General features: G+C 32.0%; 1 protein-coding gene and 1 long non-coding RNA gene across 2 annotated transcripts; both read right to left on the reverse strand.

Annotated features, from left to right (window-relative positions):
* Positions 1-3078: 3078 nt before the first annotated feature.
* LOC134701215 (uncharacterized) lies at positions 3079-5022 on the reverse strand. The gene is made up of 2 exons (XR_010104068.1): positions 4197-5022; positions 3079-3505 (listed from the first exon to the last, which is right to left on the reverse strand). It is a non-coding gene; the product is annotated as an uncharacterized LOC134701215 (long non-coding RNA).
* Positions 5023-5684: 662 nt separating this feature from the next.
* On the reverse strand, positions 5685-26784 carry LOC134701217 (peroxisomal membrane protein PEX14-like). The gene is made up of 9 exons (XM_063562349.1): positions 26681-26784; positions 19598-19651; positions 18880-18964; positions 14581-14718; positions 13756-13850; positions 13166-13366; positions 11620-11711; positions 9939-10179; positions 5685-7288 (listed from the first exon to the last, which is right to left on the reverse strand). Exons 1-9 carry the CDS (start codon positions 26702-26704, stop codon positions 7130-7132), a joined length of 1089 nt encoding a protein of 362 aa, XP_063418419.1. The 5' UTR covers positions 26705-26784; the 3' UTR covers positions 5685-7129.
* Positions 26785-27339: the final 555 nt, after the last annotated feature.

Raw genomic sequence — 27339 nt, forward strand, 5'->3', positions numbered from 1 at the left:
TGTGCCAAATACGTCTAAGGTAATCTACTCCTGGGGTAAGAAAATCCTTAGTTTTTCGAAAAAATTCAAAGTTTTGTAAACAGAAAATTTATTAAAAGGACCAAATAATTGATATTCATGTCAACACCGAAGTGCTGACTACTGGGCTGGTGATACCCTCGGGGACGAAACGTCCACCAGCAGTGGCATCGACCCAGTGGTGTAAATAGTTATCAAAAGTACCAGGATTATAATTTTATACGCCAGACGCGCGTTTAATGGGAACTCTAAAAAAAAAACTTATATCTATCCTGTACCAAGTCAGTTGTTGTCCATTCATTTAATGTGTTTTGTCAATTGATGTTGTCATTTAATTAGGGACTTTACGATTGATTTTTCCTCGGAGTTCAGTATTTTTGAGAATTTACTTTTTCTATCAAGACCTGAGTCGTTATTTATGTGAATTCCGTGTACATACATGACATATAAACAAATAAAGTATTTTTTTTCCACTGTAAAGGCAATAAAATAATCTGTTATCCAAATTTAAAAAGGTCAAGATGAAATCATTAATATTAACAACCAATAATCAAAACAGAAGTGTTTGTATAAATAACAACTATTACATATAACTGTAATGAGAGAGAGGTAAACCAAAATACCAAACTCCGAGGAAAGTTAATCAAAGCGCGAAAGCGCTGTAAAGGCAGTTAATTACAGGTTGTGTGTATTAAAGTGAGAGGGTTAGCGCTATAGAACCAGGTTTAATCCACCATTTTCTACATTTGAAAATGCCTGTACCAAGTCAGGAATATGACAGTTCTTATCCATTCGTTTTTGATGCGTTTTGTTTTTTGATTTTGCCATGTGATTATGGACTTTCCAAATTGATTTTCCTCTGAGTTCAGTATTTTTGTGATTTTACTTTTTTCTAGTCCAGTTATATCATTATCTTCCATAGAACAGAGGTGGTTTGTAGAATTTAAGATTTAGAGTTCTTTTGTACCTTAGTTCACCTATACATTTATCTATAGTCTACTGTTTACAGTATATTTTCTGTGCCTCGCCATGAAATGCATTTTTAGCCATGGCCTTGTCAGTTTGCTTTAAATTTATGAGTTTGACTGTCCCTTTGGTGTCTTTCGTCCCTCTTCTTTAGACATATAAGAACTTTTCCTTTTCAATATAAATAGACTATTTTTAATTATTGATTGTATACGCATATTCTATGACTCCCATAAAAAAAATAGTTCACAAAGATTGACTAGTCTCTGTACTGTGTGTATAGCAAGAACATCAAGTAACATAATGGTAAATGTACATAGTAACATGTCAACTTTTTTGATGACCATACCTGCCAACTGTCAGTATTTGCAGAGTATTTCCCCCATTGAGCTCGAGGCTCCCAAATGGAAATTTTGTAAGAGCAATTTTGTCGACTATTTAAAGATAACAATTAATTCAACAATGGCTATAAGCTTGTTAATGCAAGAAGAAGCCAAAAACCACATTAGAATATATTTGAAGGGAATCCATGACAATCGCCCCATTAGCAAATAGCCCCACTTTTTCACTAACTCGCCCCACTTTAAAAAAAAACCTGCCCCAACCTGGATTACCAAATCGCCCCACTTGTGAACTGTGTTAAATCCCGTTAATATTACTCCTGCCAACTCGCCCCACCTAATAGAAAACGATAATATCTAGATAAATATATTATTAACCAGGAAGAATTTAGTAATGCCAACTCGCCCCACTTATGTAAAAAGATGTTATCCCATTGTATATAAGTTAAATTCTGTTAATATAACTCTTGCCAACTGGTCCCACCTTATGGAAATCGGTGAAATCTAGATAAATATATTATTAACCAGGATGAATTTAGTAATGCCAACTCGCCCCACGTATGGAAAAAGATGTTATCCCATTGAATATAAGTTCAATTCCTTATATTGCATTATGATACAATTAACAGGTTTCTTTTCAATTGTTATGCAAATAACTAAGCTTCAAAACTTACATTTATTCTTCAGTATATATCAATAATAGTAATTAAATTAATTTTCGGTTTGTTTGTATTCTGTGTAGATTAGTTTTCATTAAAGTGGTGTGAGTTTTTATTTTTAATTATATATATATATATGTATATTAATCTAAAAATTACTGTTTTTTTATAAGTAGGGCGAGTTGGCAGGAGTAATATTAAACAGGGTTCTCGCTAAGGCGAGTCCATGAGTCCTGGACTCAACAAAATCTGTCTGGACTCACCATTTTTAAAACTGGTGAGTCCACAAATACATCAATATTGAAATATTTTGTATAAACTGAACACAGTTACCATGACTCACCGTGGCCAAAAATGACGAGTCCCTGGACTCGCCTTCAAAAATCCTTTGTGAGAACCCTGATTTAAAATGATTTAACCAATTTCACATGTGGGGCGAGTTGGCAGGAGTAATATTAAACATGATTTAACCAATTTCACATGTGGGGTGATTTGATAAATCAGTTTGTGGTGTTTTTTTAAAAAGTGGGCCGATTAGCCAGTGGGGCGACTTGTCCTGCTTCCATTTGAAGGCCCCTTGAAGGTTTTGTATGACTATATGAACCATCTTACACGTAAAACCCCCATGTGCATTTTGAAAAGTTGGCAGATATGTTTCTTACTCCAGGCAAAATCTACCGGTATGAATGAAAAAGAAGTTTTCAATTAAGGCTCTGTGGCCATAACAGCTGTCTCATTAGCATTTTAACCACTTCCCATATTTGCAATTAAAACAATAGAAGAAAATTATTCAACGCAAAAACAAAACTTACTTGTAAATATGAAATTTACTTTACGGTATGAGTTTTTCTCCTTGTTTGAGATTGTACAGTAGTACCTGTAACTGCTTATACCTATTTCTTATTCACTTTTGCTTGATAAACTCACTAAATATCATATACATTGTACCACATCTCCTTATTTTTATATGCATTCCAATAACATGAACAATTGTAATTCAATTCTATATACCAAAGCAAAATGAACTGCACCACTTTCATTCACTAGTATGCATCTTTTGGCAAAATACAAGACTTTGTTCTTAGATGACACAATTAATATAATATATATTTATTGATAAAAAAATAAAATTGAGTATACAACTCTTTAACGGTATAAAAAAAAAGCACAGCTGTGTCATAAATTGTGAAATTTGTGCTGAAAACATAGACATTGATGGTATTTGAGTAATTCCATATGTGAAGCTCAACATTAGCTCGTCAGTTGGTGGTGGACAGTTATAGTTCCTTTCTGCAGGCTAGGATGAATGACTTTTCAGGAAAACCAATTTCACAAATCAAAACTTTCCTCTAGCATGTCTAGATTTCTCCTACAATATTCATCCAGTTTAGTTCTTTTGTTTTAATTGGACACCGTCCTGATTTTTAATTTTGCAAACCATTCAGTCTCTTGCTTGCAAATGGTGCATGAAAAAAGGATGGGTATGGCAGTAGACAAGTCTCTTTAAAGTGGGTTTGTGCCCTGAAAAAAAGTTTTATAACTTAAGTTTAATTGAAACTTGTGCAACACATATACCTAAATAACTATATAACAAAGAAGAGAGCATCATTCGTGTCAATGTTTTGTTCCTGTTTACATTGTCATTGATATTTTTTCAGAAAGCCTGAGGCATAGCTCATGAATTCCTGTCATTAGACATTACATCCTAAATTAACATAATTACTGCTAGAATGATTATCAGTATGATATACGTACACTATCATTGTACAGCCCAAGTCTTCAGTATATATAATTGTTGCATTCATTCACTCCTGTGTTCAGTCGTTCAAAAATTTCTAAACATCAACAAATGAACTTTAATAACAACAAGAAAACACTAGAAAAGATACGTACATACAACCCGTGTTTAAGTGTATTTGAAAGAGAAATAAATCTGGTTAAACGATGTAAAAAGGAGAACTATATCTGGTTAAACGATGTATAAAGGAGGAAAAATTGTAGATATTGTATTACGATGCGTTCTACCTAATAGCACGTGGATATGTTTACATACATTATTTAGACTTGACCCAGTATGACCCGTACCTTGTAGGTCACCGCCGTCGTTTAAACACTTGACTACAGTCGTGTATAAGCTAGACAATAAAAAGCTTAAGCCTGTACTATTTGTGTGAAGTAAATGTGTTTGTTCTGTACATTTAAATTGTTTTACCTGATAGCAAGAACGTATATCTATCCGTTTCCTTCTCAATTCACTTTGTCAAATTCTTCGAGCTTCTTCAAAACATACGTATTACTGCGCCCGAAAGTGAAAAAAATATGAGAAATCCTCGTAAAATAATGCTATTTTCAATTTTGTGGAATCCATTTTGTTATATTAATTATACAAAGATAAAAAAAAGTTACGATTAATTATGAATTTGCATATCATTATACGGAACGTTTATGGACTATTTTTTAAGTCGGTCATTTTGGCGGTAAATCATGTACACATACACACGTAGATTGGCTGTTACCCGATTGTAATGTTACACATCAAATATATCAAATAGCTAATACCCGGAACGTAGTACCGGGAACCAGGATAATACGTAGATAACATACATAACTAATACCGAAATTGAAAACGCTTTACGGTTTCTCGGTCATAAACCGAATTCCGCTTTGAATTATAGAAGATGCAATATTAATCATGTTCAGTCGACTTTTCATTGTTATATCAACGTCTGAACTAATTAAAGAATCTTTAGATGTCAGATTACACTTGAAATTGACCCGACCTCTTTCCACACGGAATATACAAATAATGATAGTTTGTAGTCAGGTTGACTGCTTATAATGCAAAATACACACTTATAACAAGTTCTATAAAACGAACAATACACACTGATCGTTTCTTTAGTCCCCAATGTAAATGAAAGAAACAAAAACCATATCATACCATAAAAAGAAGAGGAAAAATTCGAACATTTCCGGATCTATTTCTGGCCAAAAGACCCCCAGCATGGATTGCGTATGAAAAGATGAACATCATGACTTAAAAGTCAGGCCTTAAAGCACTGCCTTTAAAAACAGAACGTCTGTATCAAATGGCAAAATTAAAATCTCAAACACATCAAACGAATGGACAACAACTGTCATCTTCCTGATTTGCACAGACATTTTCTTTTTTAGAAAAAGGTGGATCAAAATGGTTTTATAGCTATCTAAACCTCTCACTTGTATGACAGTCGCATCAAATTCCATTATATTGCCAACAATATGTGAAAAAAACAAACAACAGGTCAGACAACTGCAAAATATAACAAACACATTCAAACTTATAAATCAGAAATAAACTTGACAACAACATGGTTAAAAACTAAAAAGACCAACAGAAAACATAGAAACTTTAGATAAAACAACAATAATCGCACTAAAAACTGGGGTTGATATTCAGTGCTCTGGAAAGGTAGCCATATCCTGCTCCACATGTAGCTCCTGTTGTGTTGCTCATGTTAATTGGTACAAACCCTCCACTTCTGTAGAATTTTGTACTATTTGAAGTTATACAGGAACTTAGCCCTAATCATGTTAGTCAATTAGAGATATTTAATACTGGTCTTGTCACAATCCCAAATCTCTTTTTTTGTTCATTTGGTATGATAAAAGTCTTCTTGAAAGCCAAAATACACAAAATGTATAAGAAAAAAAAACACAATTCAAATATAAATATTTATTTTGCATCAATATTGAATTTTCAATGACTCAATAAGCTACAAATAGGTTTTCTTTCTCAATATAATTCTGCTTAATACATAAACACTTGAGGCATTCAAATGACAATACATAGTTCAGATACCTATATGATACAAACATTGGAATATCTTGGCAGAAGAAAATCTGCTCTAATTGAAAGTGAAATCTGACATATATGTGCATTTTAGAATTTTTTATTCTATATATAATTTTGTATGGATTGGTACTACCTCTGCCCAGATATCTGCATGTAAATAACAAACAATACATCAATGAACACATATTTTCAAATGCTAGAAAGGTTGACATACAGGTAAAAGTTATTCCTAATAGATATTCAGTGAATCTACCAGCCATTAATCAATAATAAAGTAAAATGCAATACTATATAAATAACACATAGCTGAGAGGGTGATAGAGCAGGTTGGTACCCCGAGAAAACATTGTCAACCGCGGCGAAGCCAAGGTTGACAATGCCTTTTCAAGGGGTTCCAATCTGCTCTATCACCCTCTCAGCTATGTGTTATTTAATTTATTATACTGAATGTCCTGTCATTATTGGCTTTTACAGATTACTTTTATTTCAAAATATTTTGTATGATGTCACGTTCATAACATCGTTACGGTCATTAGAAAAAGAAAAAAAAGTCAAGCAAGATGTTTTATTTTATTTATTTTAACAGTCGATAATAAAATCTGAGCCAAAACGTAGAACTTAAGCATTGTATTTAATTCCTTGATGTAAATTCAATTCATTGTTCTATGAACTATCGATTTCTGATTGGTCTAAACGAGAGGGTAACATTAAAAAAAATTGTCACCCGCTCAACCATGTGATAGAGTAAATTGACACCCTCGTCTTAGCCAATCAAAATATGGCATTTTAACGTGAAGTATAATAAACATTATTATAGTCTAGCTTATTTCTATTTTTCTCTTTTAAAACGAATCAATCTATGTCAGCTGTCTGTAGTTAAACAGTTGGGGTTCTTGAAATAAAATATAAAAGCAAAAAAGCCTGAGGGCAGTGAAAACTCTATCTTTGCATAAGGTAGATTTCAATTTGATGCAGCTCATCTTTAATATTAAAACATTGAAAGATTTGATAGAGGCAATGGAAACATTAACAAGTTAAATTAAGAGACCTTTGCTTGTGATGGGATTAATGAATTGTTGGGACACAACCTTCTGTAATATACAGACATTATTAACAAGAATGTTGAATGGGGAGATGAAAAACAAGATAAAAGTTTAAATAAAAATTTAAATAAAATTCTCATAGGAATCAATCTTTTTTCTTTTAGGTTTGTTCAATAAGAGGAAAAATAACAAAAATTCAAATATACAAAATTTCTGCTAAATTTTCTCTTTTTTAAACTATTCATTCTTTTTCTAAATAAATCTGGTTTAATCAACCTCTTCGTTGTCATTTTCCTCCTTTGATTTTATTTGTAAAATGTTGTCCTCTGATTGGTTCAGAATATCACTCACGTCTGTTTTGATTGGTTGAGAACTTTCTGACATTTCAACATTTGTAGTTTCTTCAATGCTGAAATTCACTTTTACCTGAAATTTACAAAAAAATAAGTTTTATATGCAAATAAATTCTGAATATATGCATAAAAGGAAACAGTCCTCAATAAAATAAGTAATCTTATGGAATGATTTGAAGAAAATTTAGAGGGTCTAAACAAGGAGGTTATATTAGAAGGAGAGAGGACGAAAGACGATAATAACACAAAAAATGTTACCGACTTTTCTGTAAGTGGGTGTTAATTAGATGAGATCAACCCTGTCACAGAGGGAGATTGTGTCCTAATTACATACCCGAGTAAGAACGGAAACACCCGAATTGTCATAAACTGACTGGATATACAATTATTTAAATGTTTATCTGATTTTTTGTGATATTTTTTATTAAATAATTAAAAATTAATTTTTTTTGTAAAAGAAAACTTATTATTGTATAGCAATATAATATTTCCCACAAAAAGTAACCAAAAGTTAGCGTGCAATAAACTACAATATTGCACTAGTGCAGTAAATCTTCAAAATTCATGACGTCATATACGTCAAAATCTAGTTTAAACCAATTTTTACTTTTAAATATTATATTGCTATACAATAAAAGGGTTATTGCATGAATATTGGGGAATATTGTCCCTCGTACAACATATATTGCACTCGCAAGCTCGTGCAATATAAGATTCTACTTGGGACAATATTCCCCAATATTCATGCAATAACCCTATATTACCAATAGAAATAAAACGAATATCCATCTCATTGCCGTCAATGTTAATATCAACAGTAATAACAGAAAGTCACTTTTACGTTGTTCCCGATAAATTTCTCTGTGTTTCAATTGCAAATATTCCTTCCGGTCGTTACCGGTCACCGTAACTAAAGTACTTTGCATATTCGTATATTTTCTATGATTATTACCTGCCAATTCTCATAAGCAGAAATTGACAGGTGAAGCGAAAATCTTTGTTTAAAGCAATGTAGTGTTGAATAAAAATCGCTCACTAACTTTCCTTTAAACCCTCATAACTTTGTCATTTCTTTATCTTTTTCACCGTAGACAGACGATTGATTTTGAAATTGCGCGTCCGATCTTTTTACCTATCATAAACACCTATACACTGCATTGTTACCGAAAATACACCTGAACTTTTATGATCCAGTCACTGATAACAATCACGTGACATATGCGATTTATCTAATAGCCAGAACTACTCGCAGTTACAGCCCGGTACATCAGAGGGCCATGTCAAGTGGGTGATAAACATGTCGGTTTCTTTATAATTTAACTATTTTTCTCTGATCGAACTGCTATCCTGGGGATGCTAATTTTGTATCAAGCAGAGTGTTCACTCTCCTTCTAATATAACCTCCTTGGTCTAAAGAACCTGTAATGCTCACCTTGGTAAATTTGCATATTTAAACGTGTTTTGGTGATGGTGATGTGTTTGTAGATCTTACTTTACTGGACATTTTTGTTGCTTACAATTATCTCTATCATAATGAATATGGCCCAGTAGTCACGGAGGAAAATATTTAAAAAAAAAAATTACAAAATTTATGAAAATTGTTAAAAATTTACTATAAAGATGATAAAGGAAAACAACTCCTCAAGGGGTCAATTGACCATTTGGTCACTGTGGCTTATTTTTAGGTCTAACTTTGCAGTAAATATTGCTTGTTTACAGTTTATCACTATCTATAATAATATTCAAGATAATAACCAAAAGCTGCAAAATATTTTTAAAATTACACAATCAGAGGCAGCCCCCAAACAACAGGTTGCCTGAATGGTCTAAAAATTTAAAGAAGATAGATCTTGACCTGATAAACAATTATACACATGTCATATCTGCTCTAAATGCTTTTGTTTCAGAGATATAAGCCAAAATCTACATTTAAACCCTATGTTCCATTTCTAGCCATGGTGGTCAACTTGGTTGGTTTGCTGGGTCAGAGGACATATATTTTAAAATAAATACCCAAATGATAATTGTGGTCAAGTTTGGTTAAATTTGGCTCAGTAGTTTCAGAAGAGAAAAAGTTAACAAAGACGACGGACGCTAAGTGATGAGAAAAGCTCAGACTTTGACCTCTTGAACTACTTACCATGGTTTCAGCTAATTGTTATTTCCTACATTTAGTTTAAACATATTTATTTATAGTAGATTGGGAAACAAGTTATTGAAACTTATATTAATCAATTTCCACTTTGCAGGTGTGAGTGCTGCCTTGTATATCATGTATATAGTGGCATAAGTTCTTTTTTTAAATCTACAAGAGTGTCTTTTAAGGGCAAGAGATATGGCTCTCTACGCTCTACTCATTAAAACCTATAAACTTTAAAAATAAATGTTATGGGCTGCTGCAATAGATAGATATATATATATTGACACTTGACTTTCTGACTAAACTGTTTTCCACTTAACAAACTGTTTTAGTCAACTATTTGGACCATGTTATGTGTAAGACCATCATGACTGTTGGTTGTAGTTAGATTGTTTTAAAGTCTTATTTTTTGTTTTGATAGTATTTATTCAAACTTGTCATTGTTTAAATGGCAAACCCACTTCATATGAACATTTCAAGCTTAGCACAACACGTCAAAAATATAATAAGACAGTCACATCTGTAAAACACTACCTTTTTGTTATCCTTTTTATATATATAATCTATTTATATAAGAACTTACTTCATCAATATTTTCTCCATTTGTTCTATCATCTTTATTCTGATTTAAGTTTGCTTCATCTGACACTAATGTGGCATCCCCGCTAGGTTCTGATGTTATTGTGGCATCATGGCTAGGTTCTGACTTTGTTGTGGCATCCCCACTAGGTTTGACCATGTTTGATTTGCTGGTAGGACTAGAAGTCTGACTGAGTTGCCATGCTGGCAGTGATGATGAGGATGGTGTTGGTGGGAACTGTCGTCTGGTGATAAATATAAACATAAATTTTGTTGGGGTTAAATCTTCATGGTTTTGTCTCTATATAAAATTTTATGGGGACTTAATTTCGTGGTTTCAAATGAATGGAAGTAATAGTATAAGTAAGTTAAATTTTCGTGAGGGTTTTAATTTCGTGGATATATTCTTTCTACAAAATAAACGAAATTAACTCCTCCATCAAAATTTCTGCTTTTACTGTATCTGTTAAGTCTTTCATCCCAGAGATGATTTTTGTGTGAAAACAAAGGAGTAAGTTCGGTAAGAGCCATATTTGGCCCCAATTATAAAGTTCATAGTTACAAGACAATAAATGTTTTAAGTTGCCCTAAAGACATGTTAGAAAGTTAAACAGAACTGTTTTTGTCAAAGTTTAATTCTAACACGTTGATTTTCACATCCAAACAAGGTCAAAATAAGGGATTTTGATGAAATTTGACAAAATCAGCTAGATATCAACCAAATAAAGGACCAGGAAACATAGAGCGCAGGCGTCGACAAGCATAAAATTCAAATTAGACATGTGAAATGTCTTCACAAACATTATTTTAAAAGATCTTTGTTGTCGATGTATGCGGTCTATGTTTCCTGTCCAATAATCTATGGAAATTTACCCATTTTCATTGATTTTTTCGTGAAAAATCAATATGAGTACAACTTGTGACGTCATAATGAAACACAGAAACGTAAAATTTTCAACAAAATGGCTTATAGCATAGCTAGTCAATGTATTAGCTGTAATTTATCGTGATATTGGTTGATAAATCTGAATTTGAAATTTACGCTAAAAAAAAGGGCCATTTTAGGACCTTATCGAACATACTCCTTTGGTTAAGAATTGGATCTTCTTTAAACCACCAGGTTATTAATTTTTTTCAATAAAATGAAGAAAAAAATATTAAAAAAAAAGCTTTGTCTAATTATGATCCAGCATTGTTAACACATATTTTTCATAAGCATTTCAATTTTATTGGTTAGAAGTGTAACAATTTCAAGGATATGTTTACCGCCTTTGTATCTAGAGACTTTATACAACTATTCACAAGGACATTCAATTCGAATCGAATTTGCTAATCGCTTTCACACACTCTTCATTTTTAATTCGAAATACCCATTTCCAATTAAAAATACGTTTTTGTTAGTACGTATTAAAAGTTAATGTCGTTTGGACAGTTTGGCGAATTTGCCACATATTGTAATTCAAATTAATGTAAAACGTAAAACGTATATATATTAAAATAATTGGAATTACGTGTGAACTCAGCATAAGTGTCAGTGAAATAGTGGGCTAGTAAGTAACCTTACACAATACTTGTAGGTTCAGAAAACTCAGAAAATAATAAGAAAAAAGATTATATAAAAAGTGTTTTGTTCCCCTGTTTTTAAGATTCCCAAAATGGTCAATAGAAACTAACAGTATGATTACCTGTTTAATAATAATCCTTTTACAGTCTGCAGCTCTGACTTCATTTCTGTGGCAAACTGTGACTCGTTGATATTACTCATGGCTGTGGAAGACTGAAAAATCAGGACATTCTAATTAAAATCAGGACATTCTTATAACTTTTATTACAGTATAACAACTAGTAAAGAGCAATTTAAATGTATATTTGTGATTTTTGTATATGTCAGGTGTTTTTGAAAAATTATCAGATTATGTAAATTTCTGTAATAGATCTAGAGTAATAACATATTTACTCCTATCAGATTTATTTTGTATCCTTTTTCATGTGTTGTCCAGATATGGAGAAGTCATGGAGCCAGCAATTATAATCTATAATATATAAATTTATCAGTCAGGGGCATTACTTAAACAAGTAACAATTAAAATTACCGATTCAAGTAATGTTGAAAACGAGGCTTATTTAAATATAACTTATATAAGTTATTTTTCTGAATATTATTTTTATAGGTGTCCAATAATACAGATTTTACTAGCTTTAAATAATTTTCACAGTCATCTTATCATTTTTCCCTTGATATATAAAAACTAATTATTCCGAAACATTAATTAACTTTCCGACGCACTTATCTTTCATACCGACGCTTCTGGGTCAAAGATTGGTCTCTTGGGACTATTAAATTATCATTTTCCTCTAAAATCTTCAAGGAAGACTGATATAAATAGATAGATACTTGTGAATTAATTAAGACCTGAAGTTATTTATAATTTGTAACCCAAATCACTTACATATGTGCCTTAGATAAGTGTAATTGCTATTTTTTTCAAAAATGTTTAAAATAACCTATTCAAGTTATATTTTTGTCATTATTTTTAATGTAACCCTTTATCGCTATACTCCTCTCAAATCTGATAAATTCTTTATTTTATGATATACAATAGTGTTTAAAATCATGAAAACTACATTTAGTTTATGTTTCTATTGAAAATTAATATTAAAATAACTCTATTAATTAATTTTATTATTTTTAAAAACAAAAATTACTTATATAAGTAATTAGAAAAAATAACTTGTTTAAGTAACGCCCCTGACTGTTTATAATTAACAATTTCTTGATTTTTAAAGATCTAACTCAAAATCAAAAACGAAACAAATTTTGTAGTGAGCTGTTAGTTACAAGATAAAATTTTTAAATCAGTACTAAAAAAAAACCATAGAATAGTATTGTATATTGATGTGGTATGAGTGCCAATGAGTCATCTCTCCATCCAAGTAACAATTTATAAAAGTAAACCATTTTAGGTCAATGTACGGCCTTCAACACGTAGAGCCTTGGTTCACACCAAAAACAGCAACCTATAAAGGGCACCAAAATGACAAGTGCAAAACCATTCAAATTGGAAAACCAATGTTCTAATTGTTTATTTTGATTTATTTTTAAAATAATTTCCAAGTGGAAGAAATATTCCCAAAGCTAGAATCATGATTCATAAAAGTACAATATAGAAGTATACACCATGGTTAGTCTTTCTCCTTTTCTCAATCAAAATATGCTTAGCTTTAATTTACCCTTTGTGAGTAGACTTCATGTGATATTGCCTGTACTTTCTCCTGATTGGTTGACATTGTTTCCTGCATGGAGGTCAAGGTTAGTTGAATCTTTGACAAAGTCTCCACAATGTTTTTTTGAAGCTCTATCACCATGCTCTCAATTTTATCTAATCTGTCTTCTGTCTTTGGTTTACCTAAAATCCATGGCAGTAAATATTCCTACAAATCAATAAATAATAAACATTATAGTGTGTCATACATCGTTAACTGTAAACAAGTTTTTATCACAGCATCTTCACACATTACATTATCTTAAAAAAATGACCACACTCATTATTGTTTATATTAACTGTAATTTGTGAAGATTGATGAAATACGACTTTCAAAAACTCAAAATAACTTAAAATGTTTCATTGTTTACAACCTGTTAAACCAATGTCTCACTTCTGGTAAGTGCAATTAAATCATATGAGAAGTTTATCAACACTGAGACAACGTATGTTATTTTTACTTGGCAATTGCTGTGGAAAAAAGGTTACTACATTTTAATAAATATATACATATATATTTACTCAAAAATATCTCTAAAAACAAGATTTTAAGCTTACCTTGAAAAATTTATAGGCAGCATAACTTAAGCCTCCTATTAAAGCTATTGTGTGTAACACATCTCTTATCTTTACTAATGTACCAACAGGGGGCGCTGAAAATAAATATAAAACAGGTCTGTAAGCAGAATAGGACAACCCTACAAATAAAGCTCATCTTTATGAAGTACCAGCAGGATGACAGGGGATGCTTAAAATAAATATTGTAAGAATATCTGTTAACTGGGACAATACCCCTAATGCGCCTTGAAATGAGGAACCCCCAATGCGCCTTGAAATGAGGAACACAAAAGTTACGTGTAAACAAAAAATCTCTGTGTAGTGATATTTGACACATTTCTATGATAAACAAATGACTGAGCTGAACCATTAGTGTTAATTCAGAAAATAAGGGAACACAGAATAAATGTGTAAAAACCATGGAGCTATGAAATGTGTTCAAAGTATTAAAATTTCAAAGAACTTATTGTGTTAAAAATGGGATTTTTTACCAAGAGGAGCCACATCGCAAAAGGATACTCGGGGTTTGCTAAATTACTGAAAAATGAATCACACTTTTACCCCGAAAATTTAACCCCATATGTAAAAATGTCTCAGCTTCGAAACAAGCCATCACACATACGCAAGTTTACGATATGGGCTGAGCAACAGAAGAAAACATTACCATTACGGCCTATGGAGAAACAATTGCGCATATTGCCCCAACTGTCCTATTATCTATCAAGTTGATATATAGGTGCCTGTATTCCAGGAGGCTGGGGTGGGTATACTTGGGTAGGTTTATCTGGAGGTACACCCGACCTCTCTATAGATAATTCTATTTACCTGACTGTTGGTAGGGTACCACTGCTCCAGGTATTGGTGCCTGTATTCCAGGAGGCTGGGGTGGGTATACTTGGGTAGGTTTATCTGGGGGTACACCTGATCTTTCTACAGCAATTTCTATCTCTTCTTTTGTGAGGCCTGAAATATTATATTGCCATAGAGAAATAAAATTATTTGTTAACAAACATCACAGATTATCTATCAATTTCAAATTTCAAAACTAACGCATACATAATAACAATAAAACTAAGGTTTCAACTTCATAAGGTAAAGTTGAACTTGGAATAGTTTATCTCTTCTGTTTATAAAAAAATATTAAATGCTTTGTTAGTAATATGAAAATTAAATATGTCTAGGAAATATAACAAGAGCCAGAATCGCTCACCTTAATTTTTTTGGTTAAATCTCTCATCAATGATTATTTTGGCTTTTCAATTTATTCAAATGTTCTTTGAATCGTCCTTTTTTCTTCAAAAGCAAAAAAAAATCAATTTCTCCTATGTTCTATTTTAGCCATAGGAGCTATGTTTCTTGACATACAAGGAAATAAAATATAAAATTTATACTAGATACTCTGAAACTCATTTAGCCTAAGTTTGGCTGAAATTGATACAGCAGTTTCAAAGGAGAAGATTTTTTAAAGTAAGTCAACATGATGAACAAATAGTGAAAAAAGTCTTTAAAGGGCAATAACTCCTTAAGGGGTCAATTTACAATTTTGGTCAAATTGACTTATTTGTAGATCTTACTTTGCTTAACATTTTTTCTTTAACAGTTCATCTGTATCTATAATAATATTCAAGATAATAACCAAAAACTGCAAAATTTCTTTAAAATCATCAATTCAGGGGCATTATACCTGAAAAACCAGTTACCCAATTCGACTGAAAATTTCAGGACAGGGAGACCTTGACCTAATAAATACTTTAACTTTCTTGTTTATTTACTCTAAATGCTGCAGTTTTTGAGATATAAGCCAAAAACTGCATTTTACCCTGTGTTCTATTTTTTAGCCATGACGGCCATGTTTTTTGACGAAATAGAAAATAAAACAAAAACTTTATTTTATACACCCTACTGATCATTCAGTTGAAGTTTGGTTGAATTTGGTTGAGTAGTTTTAAAGGAGAAGATTTTTTGAAGTTAGCAAATATGATGAACAAATTGTGAAAAATTGTCATTTAAGGACAATAACCCCTTTTACTCTACAGACAAGGTTTAATAACATTTACTCTACTGACAAGGTGCATTAACATTTACTCTACTGACAATGTGCAATAACATTTACACTGCTGACAAGGTTCGATAACATTTACTCTACTGACAAGATGCAATAACATTTACTCTACTGACAAGGTGCAATAACATTTACTCTACTGACAAGATGCAATAACATTTACTCTACTGACAATATGCAATAACATTTACTCTACTGACAAGGTGCAATAACATTTACTCTACTGACAAGATGCAATAACATTTACTCTACTGACAAGGTGCAATAACATTTACTCTACTGACAAGGTTCAAAAACATTTACTCTACCGACAAGGTGCAATAACATTCACTCTACTGACAAGGTTCAATAACATTTACTCTACTGACAAGGTGCAATAACATTTACTCTACTGACAAGATGCAATAACATTTACTCTACTGACAAGGTTCAATAACATTCACTCTACTGACAAGGTGCAATAATATGTACACTGCTGACAAGGTGCAATAACATTTACACTGCTGACAATGTGCAATAACATTCACTCTACTGACAAGGTTCAATAACATTTACTCTGCTGACAAGGTTCATTAATATTTACTCTACTGACAAGGTTCAATAACATTTACTCTACTGACAAGGTGCAATAACATTTACACTGCTGACAATGTGAAATAACATTCACTCTACTGACAAGGTTCAATAACATTTACTCTGCTGACAAGGTTCAATAACATTTACTCTACTGACAAGGTGCAATAACATTCACTCTACTGACAAGGTGCAATAACATTCACTCTACTGACAAGGTTCAATAACATTTACTCTACTGACAAGGTTCAATAACATTTACTCTACTGACAAGGTGCAATAACATTTACTCTACTGACAAGGTGCAATAAAATTTACTCTACTGACAAGGTGCAATAACATTTACTCTACTGACAAGGTGCAATAACATTCACTCTACTGACAATGTGCAATAACATTTACTCTACTGACAAGGTGCAATAACCTTTACTCTACTGACAGGTGCAATAAAATTTACTCTACTGACAAGGTTCAATAACATTTACTCTACTGACAAGGTGCAATAACATTCACTCTACTGACAATGTGCAATAACATTCACTCTACTGACAAGGTTCAATAACATTTACTCTACTGACAAGATGCAATAACATTTACTCTACTGACAAGGTGCAATAACATTTACTCTACTGACAAGGTTCAATAACATTTTCTCTACTGACAAGGTGCAATAAAACTTACACTGCTGACAAGGTGCAATAACATTTACACTGCTGACAATGTGCAATAACATTCACTCTACTGACAAGGTTCAATAACATTTACTCTACTGACAATGTGCATTAATATTTACTCTACTGACAAGGTGCAATAACATTTACTCTACTGACAATGTGCAATAACATTTACTCTACTGACAAGGTTCAATAACATTTACACTGCTGACAAGGTGCAATAACATTTACACTGCTGACAATGTGCAATAACATTTACTCTACTGACAAGGTGCAATAACATTCACTCTACTGACAAGGTGCAATAACATTTTCTCTACTGACAAGGTGCAATAACATTTACTCTACTGACAAGGTGCAATAACATTTACACTGCTGACAATGTGCAATAATATTTACACTGCTGACAATGTGCAATAACATTTACTCTACTGACAAGGTGCAATAGCATTCACTCCACTGACAAGGTGCAATAACATTCACTCTACTGACAAGGTGCAATAACATTCACTCTACTGACAAGGTTCAATAACATTTACTCTACTGACAAGGTTCAATAACATTTACTCTACTGACAAGGTGCAATAACATTTACTCTACTGACAAGGTGCAATAACATTTACTCTACTGACAAGGTGCAATAACATTTACTCTACTGACAAGGTGCAATAACATTCACTCTACTGACAATGTGCAATAACATTTACTCTACTGACAAGGTGCAATAACATTCACTCTACTGACAAGGTGCAATAAAATTTACTCTACTGACAAGGTTCAATAACATTTACTCTACTGACAAGGTGCAATAACATTCACTCTACTGACAAGGTTCAATAACATTTACTCTACTGACAAGATGCAATAACATTTACTCTACTGACAAGGTTCAATAACATTTACTCTACTGACAAAGTCCAATAACATTTACTCTACTGACAAGGTGCAATAACATTTACTCTACTGACAAGGTTCAATAACATTTTCTCTACTGACAAGGTGCAATAAAACTTACACTGCTGACAAGGTGCAATAACATTTACACTGCTGACAATGTGCAATAACATTCACTCTACTGACAAGGTTCAATAACATTTACTCTACTGACAATGTGCATTAATATTTACTCTACTGACAAGGTGCGATAACATTTACTCTACTGACAATGTGCAATAACATTTACTCTACTGACAAGGTTCAATAACATTTACACTGCTGACAATGTGCAATAACATTTACACTGCTGACAATGTGCAATAGCATTCACTCTACTGACAAGGTGCAATAACATTTACACTGCTGACAATGTGCAATAACATTTTCTCTACTGACAAGGTGCAATAACATTTACTCTACTGACAAGGAGCAATAACATTTACACTGCTGACAATGTGCAATAACATTTACACTGCTGACAATGTGCAATAACATTTACTCTACTGACAAGGTGCAATAACATTTACACTGCTGACAATGTGCAATAACATTTACTCTACAAACAAGGTGCAATAACATTTACTCTCCTGACAAGGTGCAATAACATTTACACTGAACATGTTAAATACACTGATAAATACGTTGGTCACTTCTGGTTTACATCAATTCTTGCTTCTAATACTACCTTTCTTCTATAAGAAAACATTTAATTTACAATCCTACCTTTTCTCTCTAAGAAAGCTTTCCTTTGTGACACAGGACTTTATAATCCTACCTTTTCTCTCTAAGAAAGCTTTCCTTTGTGACACAGGACTTTATAATCCTACCTTTTCTCTCTAAGAAAGCTTTCCTTTGTGACACAGGACTTTATAATCCTACCTTTTCTCTCTAAGAAAGCTTTCCTTTGTGACACAGGACTTTGTTGAACTTTAGGGTTCTGTAAAAACTTTATTGCTGTTGATATCTGAATAAAAAAAACACAAACAAATAACAATTCTATATACATATATGATATACACAGAATTGTATTTTAGGAAGAGAATGTCAATATACAATTACAAATCTAAATGGCCGTCTACCAATGAATCTTTGAAGTTGGCCACTAAACCAATACCCCAGAAAAGTAATTTGCATTACCGGTAGATCTTTATCATGTTTATATGTTTTTCTCCAAAAACATGAAAGAGTTTCTTTAACAATAATCTAATTTTGGATGTAACGCGTCTTCTGAAATGCTGACATTATTTTGTTATGGGCCCATAGACATAATTTAGTCATGCGACTGTGACATCATCAACATTTTTTCATGGTTTAAAATGGAATTTAGAATTAAATTATAAGAAAAGACTGTAATATTTTTTCTGTCATTTGAAATAATATAAAAAATGTGGTGCACACTGTTAAAGAACCCGCTACACGCGTAATTCAGTGTGCACCACATTTTTTTATGTTATTTCTTCATAGACAGAAAAAATATTACAGTCATTCCTTAATTATCAAATATTCTACAAATGATCTAAACATCAAGCTATATGTACTGACACGACTGACACGACTGAGAGCATCGTCTTAAAAATCAAATCAATAGTTGTCTTACCAGCTCTTCTCTTGGTCCGTCAGAAGGAGCTAAAACATCCTTGGATAATTCAACCTACAAATTAAAAATAAAAATTATGTACATTGATATTCAACATCATGGCCAATTCTCATTATTAGAATTATAAACAAGAGGCTCTCAAGAGCCTGAATCGCTCACCTTAATTCTTTTGGTTAAATCTCTCATCAATGATTATTTTGGCTTTTCAATTCATTTAAATGTTTTTTGGATCGTCCTATTTTCTTCAAAAGCCAAAAAAAATAATCATTTTCTCCTATGTTCTATTTTAGCCATAGGACATTGTAGGAGCTATGTTTCTTGACATACAAGGAAATAAAATATAAAATTTATACTAGATACTCTGAAACTCATTTAGCCTAAGTTTGGCTGAAATTGATACAGCAGTTTCAAAGGAGAAGATTTTTTAAAGTAAGTCAACATGATGAACAAATTGTGAAAAAAGTCTTTAAAGGGCAATAACTCCTTAAGGGGTCAATTGACAATTTTGGTCAAAATGACTTAATTGAAGATCTTACTTTGCTGAACATTATTGCTGTTTACAGTTTATTTCTATCTATAATTATATTCAAGATAATAAACAAAAACAGCAAAATTTCCTTAAATTATCAATTCAGGGGCAGCAACCCAACAACAGGTTGTCTGATTCATCTGAAAATTTCAGGGCAGATAGATCTTGACCTGATAAACAATTTTACCCAACGTCAGATTTGCTCTAAATGCTTTGGTTTTTGAGTTATAAGCCAAAAACTGCATTTGACCCCTATGTTCTATTTTTAGCAATGGCGACCATGTTTGTTGATAGATCACAACTTCGGATACAGTTTACAAACAAGATACCCTAAGGAACATTCAGTTAAAGTTTGGAAGTATTTGGCCCAGTAGTTTCAGAGGAGAAGATTTTGGTAAAAGATTACTAAGATTTACGAAAAATGGTTAAAAATTGACTATAAAGGGCAATAACTCCTGAAGGGGTCAACTGACCATTTCCGTCATAGTGACTTATTTGTAAATCTTACTTTGCTGAACATTATTCCTGTTTACAGTTTATCTCTATCTATAATAATATTCAAGATAATAACCAAAAACAGCAAAATTTCCTTAAAATTACCAATTCAGGGGCAGCAAGCCAACAACAGGTTGTCTGATGCATCTGAAAATTTCAGGGCAAATAAATCTTGACCTGATAAACAATTTTACCCAACGTCAGATTTGCTCTAAATGCTTTGGTTTTTGAGTTATAAGCCAAAAACTGCATTTGACCCCTATGTTCTATTTTTAGCAATGGCGACCATGTTTGTTGATAGATCATAACTTCCGATACAATTTACAAACTAGATACACTAAGGAACATTCAATTAAAGTTTGGAAGTATTTGGCCCAGTAGTTTCAGAGGAGAAGATTTTTGTAAAAGATTACTAAGATTTACGAAAAATGGTTAAAAATTGACTATAAAGGGCAATAACTCCTAAAGGGGTCAACTGACCATTTCCGTCATGTTGACTTATTTGTAAATCTTACTTTGCTGAATACAATTTATAAATTAGATACCCTTAGGAACATTCAGTTAAAGTTTGAAAGTATTTGGCCCAGTAGTTTCAGAGGAGAAGATTCTTGAAATAGTTTACGACGACAGACGACGGACGACGCCAAGTGATGGCATAAGCTCACTTGTCCCTTCGGGACAGGTGAGCTAAAAAAAATGATTTTGTTAAACATGTTAGATCCTAGAATGTTTGTTCCAAATCCTAGAGTCATTTCTTCTTTTATTTTTTTTCTCAGAAAAGGTAAAAGTGACACCTCCTGAATCAATCTTTATCCAATGTTTGTGAAAATAAGCATTTTGTAAAATATTTATTTAACATGTTTAAGGCAAACTAAAGTTAGCAACTGGGAATAAATATGTTATTGCACCACAGGTAAATTATGATGTTGTAATTGTTTTAATGCCATCACATGGTAACCCCCTATGGATCCATATGGTACAATATCCCTAAATGCGCCTCCGATTGAGGAGCACAACAATTGTTTGTAAACAAAAATTTCTGTGTAGTGATATTGGACATGTTTCAATTTTTAGCAAGTGACTGAGCTTAACCATTTGTGTTGATCTGGGAAGTATAGGACCTTAGAATAAATGTGTAAAAACTATTGAGTTATTATATGTATTCAAAGTATTAAATTTTCAGACATTATTGTGTGAAAAAAGGGACTTTTAACCATGAAGAGCCCATCACGAAAGGATTTTCAGGGTATGCTAATTTACAGGAAAATAAATCACACTTCCTACCCCAAAAATTTATCCACAAATGTGAAAATGTCTCAGCTTTGAAATAAGCCATCATACAAATGTACATATACAAGTTTTCGATATGGGCTCAGCAAGAGAAGAAGACGTTACCATTATCTGATTATGGCCTATGGAGAAACAATTGCACATATAGCGCAATATATGGGGTTAGTAAATTTAATATGGAATTCATGGCATCACTTCCAGTGGCAGATCCAGAACTTTTCCTAAGAGGAGGCCCACTGATTGACCTAAGGGGAAGGGCACTCAAGTCATGCTTCAATGATTCCCTTTATAATCAACCAAATTATTTCCACAAAAAGGGGTGGGGGGGGGGGGGGGGGGGTGGGCCCCCTCCCCCTGGATCTGCCTATGACATCTTATGTTAATTGTATTTCATCAGACTTGGGGTCAATTACATCGGAATGTAATTAATTGAATTACACATTACATTGCAAAAATTATCAATTACATCAATTACACATTACACTGTTTTTGAAATGTAATTAATTAAATTACAATTACTTTACTAAAGTAATTAATTAAATTACACATTACATTTGGTCATGGTTTTTTTTTAACAATATTATACATGTATAAATAATGCATGTGTAAAATATTCATGTAAGCATAGTTTAAGCGTTGCATTTGATAATCATTAGCTATTTAATGTTTTGTCACTTAGTCTGAATCTCTCTGGTCTGAACACTTTGACAGCAATTCTAAATAGTCTTTCGACACGAACTAATGTGGCAGATATTGCTTGATCAGAACATGGAAGTTCCATGATCAGAAGATTGTCATATTGAAAGAATGGGGAATTGGTTCCTATTAACTTGCAAATACATCAAGGGGTATTTTGACATTTCAGAAATGAAGTCATTTAAATTAAACATAATATAAATAAAGATATTATACATGAAACATAAATATTACTTTTTACACTAAAAATATCAAAAAGTGTCTTGTCACTATATTGAAAATCATTTTTAGTACAAATAATGCATGTATAATGTCTAAATATTAGCAATATTTTGCTAATTAGATAAAAATACATGTAACAGTGGCATTGCCCCTGGACATTTTAATCTGATTAATTGCTGTTTGTTTTTACAGCTATTAATTTTTATTTCTATAATCCCTTTGTGTATACTTATTTGACAAAATGATTGTGTGCAGTGATTTTAAATTCTACATGTTCTAAATGAACTGTAAAAGAAAGATTTTTCACAGTGACACTTTTTTTTTGGTTTTTGTTTAACACATGTAACAAGGGGATTAAATACTTATCAATCTATTTAGTTTAATAAGAGATCTCTCTTTAAATTGAACACTAATATACAAAATATTTTCTCAATTTTTTTTAATTTATGATTAAATGATAATTTGAAAGAAAAAAAAACATCTGTAGGTAAAATAAATATTAATATACATTGTAACTTCAGTATAGATTATAGACTTCATATATATTAAAAAAGTATTTAATATCAACATTTGAAAGAAAAAAAAATTATTATTTTACAATTTATATTATTAAACACAAATCCTTTTTTGAGCATTACATGCTTTTTTCAATGCAATTAATTAAATTACCATTACATGTAATTAAAAAAATGCTCAATTACACATTACATTCAATTACATGGAAAATTGTAATGCATTACACTTAATTACCATTACATTTTCAATTACCCCATCCCTGTATTTCATTGCTGTTGTTTTTAAGCGCAGCATGTAAAGCCGGAACCCATTCATGTTCGCCCCCTTTCACTTTCGTACCCTAAATGTTCGCACCCAAAGTCCGTTCGCACCCTACATGTTCACGCCCAATTTTAATTGGTTTTCGGTTTAATAACTTGTTTTCCTTGTCTCAAAATAAAGTGAGACAGCATTTTTTATTGTGTTGAATAAACATGATAAATCTTACTTATGTTTTGGATAGTGTATTATTATTTTTTCTTATTCCTTTCTAAATAAATTGGGATTCTGACAACGTTTTATTTTGTGTTGAATAACTCTTAATCATGTTTTGTTTTGTGTATTGCTATAACTTTGTTTCATTGACTTGTTTCAAAATGGAGTGAGATTCTGACTACGTTTTTTTTTTGTGTGTTGAAAAAATGTTCATCATCTTTGACAGTCAAGGGTCTAACTTAAATAATAAGTTATTAGAGAAAAATAACACACATGTTGTTATTGTGAGCTAAAATATCCTAAAACTGTGATAACATATGGATGTTACTTGTATCAATAAGACAATATACAAACTTTATCTTGTTAAATTTTTCATAAGTTCCATTTATATTATTATCTTCTTTTTATATACTAATCTTTGCAAAGATATAACAGCTCATAGTTTACCAATCATGCATAGCAAACCTATGTTATTACAGAAAATATATTCCTGCAATAACAAAGGGGTGTTATTAACTTATTACTGCTTCTCTATATCTCTTTAAAGGCTTTGCTCTGATTTGCATAACAATTTATTTCAATTCATTGTAAGAAAGGATGATTAGAGCTTGTAATGAGACACTGCACAAGATTCCAAGTGTCTCATTTACTCTCATATTGTAAATTTCATGCTTGTAATAACCTAAGCCTTGTTATTATAGCTTAGTTTACCCATAAAGGCCTTGTCTGATTGATTTACCATGGTTGATCAAAATTGTATTAATAGAATTAGAAAATTAGTTATCAAGGTAATATATTAAGCTATTGCGCAAAGTTTTCAAGAATTCCCAAGTGCCCATTAAAGATAGAATATTTATGATGTATTAAACTGATAACAATCATATGTTATTACAGATTTAGGAAAAAAGAGAAGACAACTCATGAAAGTGTCTGTAATAACAACATGCATGTTATTTTTCTCTGATAACTTATTTAAGTTAGACCCTTGACTGTTTGATCATGTTTTGGTTATGATAGTGTATAGATATAGCATGTATAGGAAGATGTGGTGTGAGTGCCAATGAGACAACTCTCCATCCAAATAACAATTTAAAAATTAAACCATTATAGGTTAAAGTACGGCCTTCAACACAGAGCCTTGGCTCACACCGAACAACAAGCTATAAAGGGCCCCAAAATTACTAAAAAAGGGATATATGGCTATATTTTATTGTTTTAGATCAAAGGGACCAAATTAAGCTGTTAAAAACAATTATCTTTTATTTGTGTTTTTCATTTAAAATCTTCAATCTTTTACTCATACCAAGCTATAAATTTATTCAGTATTTACACGAAAGCAATTAAAAACAACAATCATGATTTTCCAATTATTCAACTGGAATTTGAATTAAAATTGGGCGCAAACGTGTAGAGTGCGAACGGACCTTTGGTGCGAACGTGCGAGGTGCGAAAGTATATTGGGCGCGAAGTACAGTGCAGTACAGTGTTTGATAAGTTCAACATAAAGTTCACTACTGACCCCCTACAGACAAAAGAGTGTTGGTAAAAAAACTTCACCTTTATGAAGTTTACAAACCCTCTAAAGTCTCTATGGATCCATGGGCATGGGCTGCAGTTGTCAGCATGGTCAGTAGCAAACATGTAACTTATAAGTTCAAGTTATATTATAATGTCATCACTCAGACATTAAGTCAGAGTAAATTCATTTTTGTAAACACAGACACAGGGTTTCCGCTGGCGGTCGCCATTTTCGCAATTTGCGAAAAAATAATAATTGTGGCGATTAAAATTCGTCATTGGCGAAAGAATTTGGCGAAAGAAATATATATAACGATTTTATTTTCAGCCATCTTGTTTGTTTACTTTTTTCGTGTTTCTCTGACTTTACCCATCAGACAATACTCGGAATTCACCTTGAACTCGTTAAGATTTTGACAGAAAATCAATAATCAGCTGATTGCATTTATAGCTATCGACATCAAAGGACTAATTAATAAAGGTGTTGATTGTATGATATGACAAAATGATATGGTTAAATTGCTTCTGTCGTATGTCTCAAAAGGGATTTATTTACCGCTTTGTGAAGCACGTGTTTGAAGCAAAATTTACGCTTCCTCTCCTTCTTTTGAAAAGAAAATTATTGTTATGACGAAAAATGTTCAAAAGCTAGAAAGGTCTCTGATTTAAAACTTTATCATTTAACTTTCATATAGATCATTGATTTGAGTGGGTACTTCAAAGTCGTTTCAGTAACACTGATGTTTCAAGCATAGTTTTACTTATTTACGATGGTCTAGAAAAGAAAACTGTCGTTATGAAGAAATCTATTTGAAAGGTTGAGAGTAACCCTTCAATGTAATGACTACATTCCAAGTAATAAGATACTTCGTTTTGTTGTAAAACACCACTTCTTATTTTGGGTGGAGGGGGTTGGGGGTGCTGGAAAAAAAGAAAATTTTAAAGGAAAAATATATTTGGCGAAAAAAATAATAAAGTGGCGAAAAATATATTGTTTTGGCGAAAGAGGTGGCGAAAAAAATAATTGACCCAGGGGAAACCCTGCACAGACAAAATGGTAAAATAAAAAAGTTGAAGCCACAATTCAAAAATGTTATCCACTACATTTTGAGCTTGGACAAAATTTCTGAATCGACGTCGAGGTAAGGCGTCAAAGAAAAGAAAAGAACTAGGCTTGGACTTTGAACTTTAACAAAACGACAAAAGTCAACGAAGAGGGAAGTTTTCAGAGCTTTAAAAACATTAATAAAACGCATGTGTATTCAAACAATGTATCTTGTCTTCGTGTGTAACTGGCAACACATAACTGTGACAAACATAAGTGTGGGAAAGAAAAAAGTAACCTTTCTATTTGTTTCGTCTGTCATGATTTAATCTGGTTTTGATGAATTATACAGACCCAAAATATCACATATTTTGAACCAGGAACCAGATCTGTAATAAACTATCTAAAACCCTGTATTAATTTTGGAAATATCTAACACATTGATTTTGATCCCGATCTAGGTGTAGATCTTTAATCCCGATCTTATAAGGATAATGAAATTAATCCTTTAACGATGGTTACTCATTTATTTATCTATGTTTTAATGAGCACCTGTATATAGGATTTTAACTTTCTCAAAATGTAAATATAATTAAATTTTCTTTGGACTTTCATGCGCAACACACAGTGGCAAAATAATCAGACAGTTAATTGCGGACTGAGAAGAAGAAGACATGTTGATCTTCCCTGAGGCAATACAAATAGGAAAAAAGAAAGATACAAACAAAATAAAATACATGTAATACTGTTTAACTATATACAAATGTATGGCGCTCATGTATATATAGCAGCTTAAATATTGATTATCTAATATGCTTCCAATAATAATAAAAACAAAACAAAAACAAAAAGATTCAGCGGCATGCACTTTTCACCAAAAAATCTTAAGATTAAAAATACTCATAATACTCATTTAATTATAACTTGCTTGCGACTCAATTTCAATAGTAAGATTAT

This window comes from Mytilus trossulus, unplaced genomic scaffold (genome assembly GCF_036588685.1).
Source record: "Mytilus trossulus isolate FHL-02 unplaced genomic scaffold, PNRI_Mtr1.1.1.hap1 h1tg000233l__unscaffolded, whole genome shotgun sequence".
NCBI classification, from domain to species: Eukaryota; Metazoa; Mollusca; class Bivalvia; order Mytilida; family Mytilidae; genus Mytilus; species Mytilus trossulus.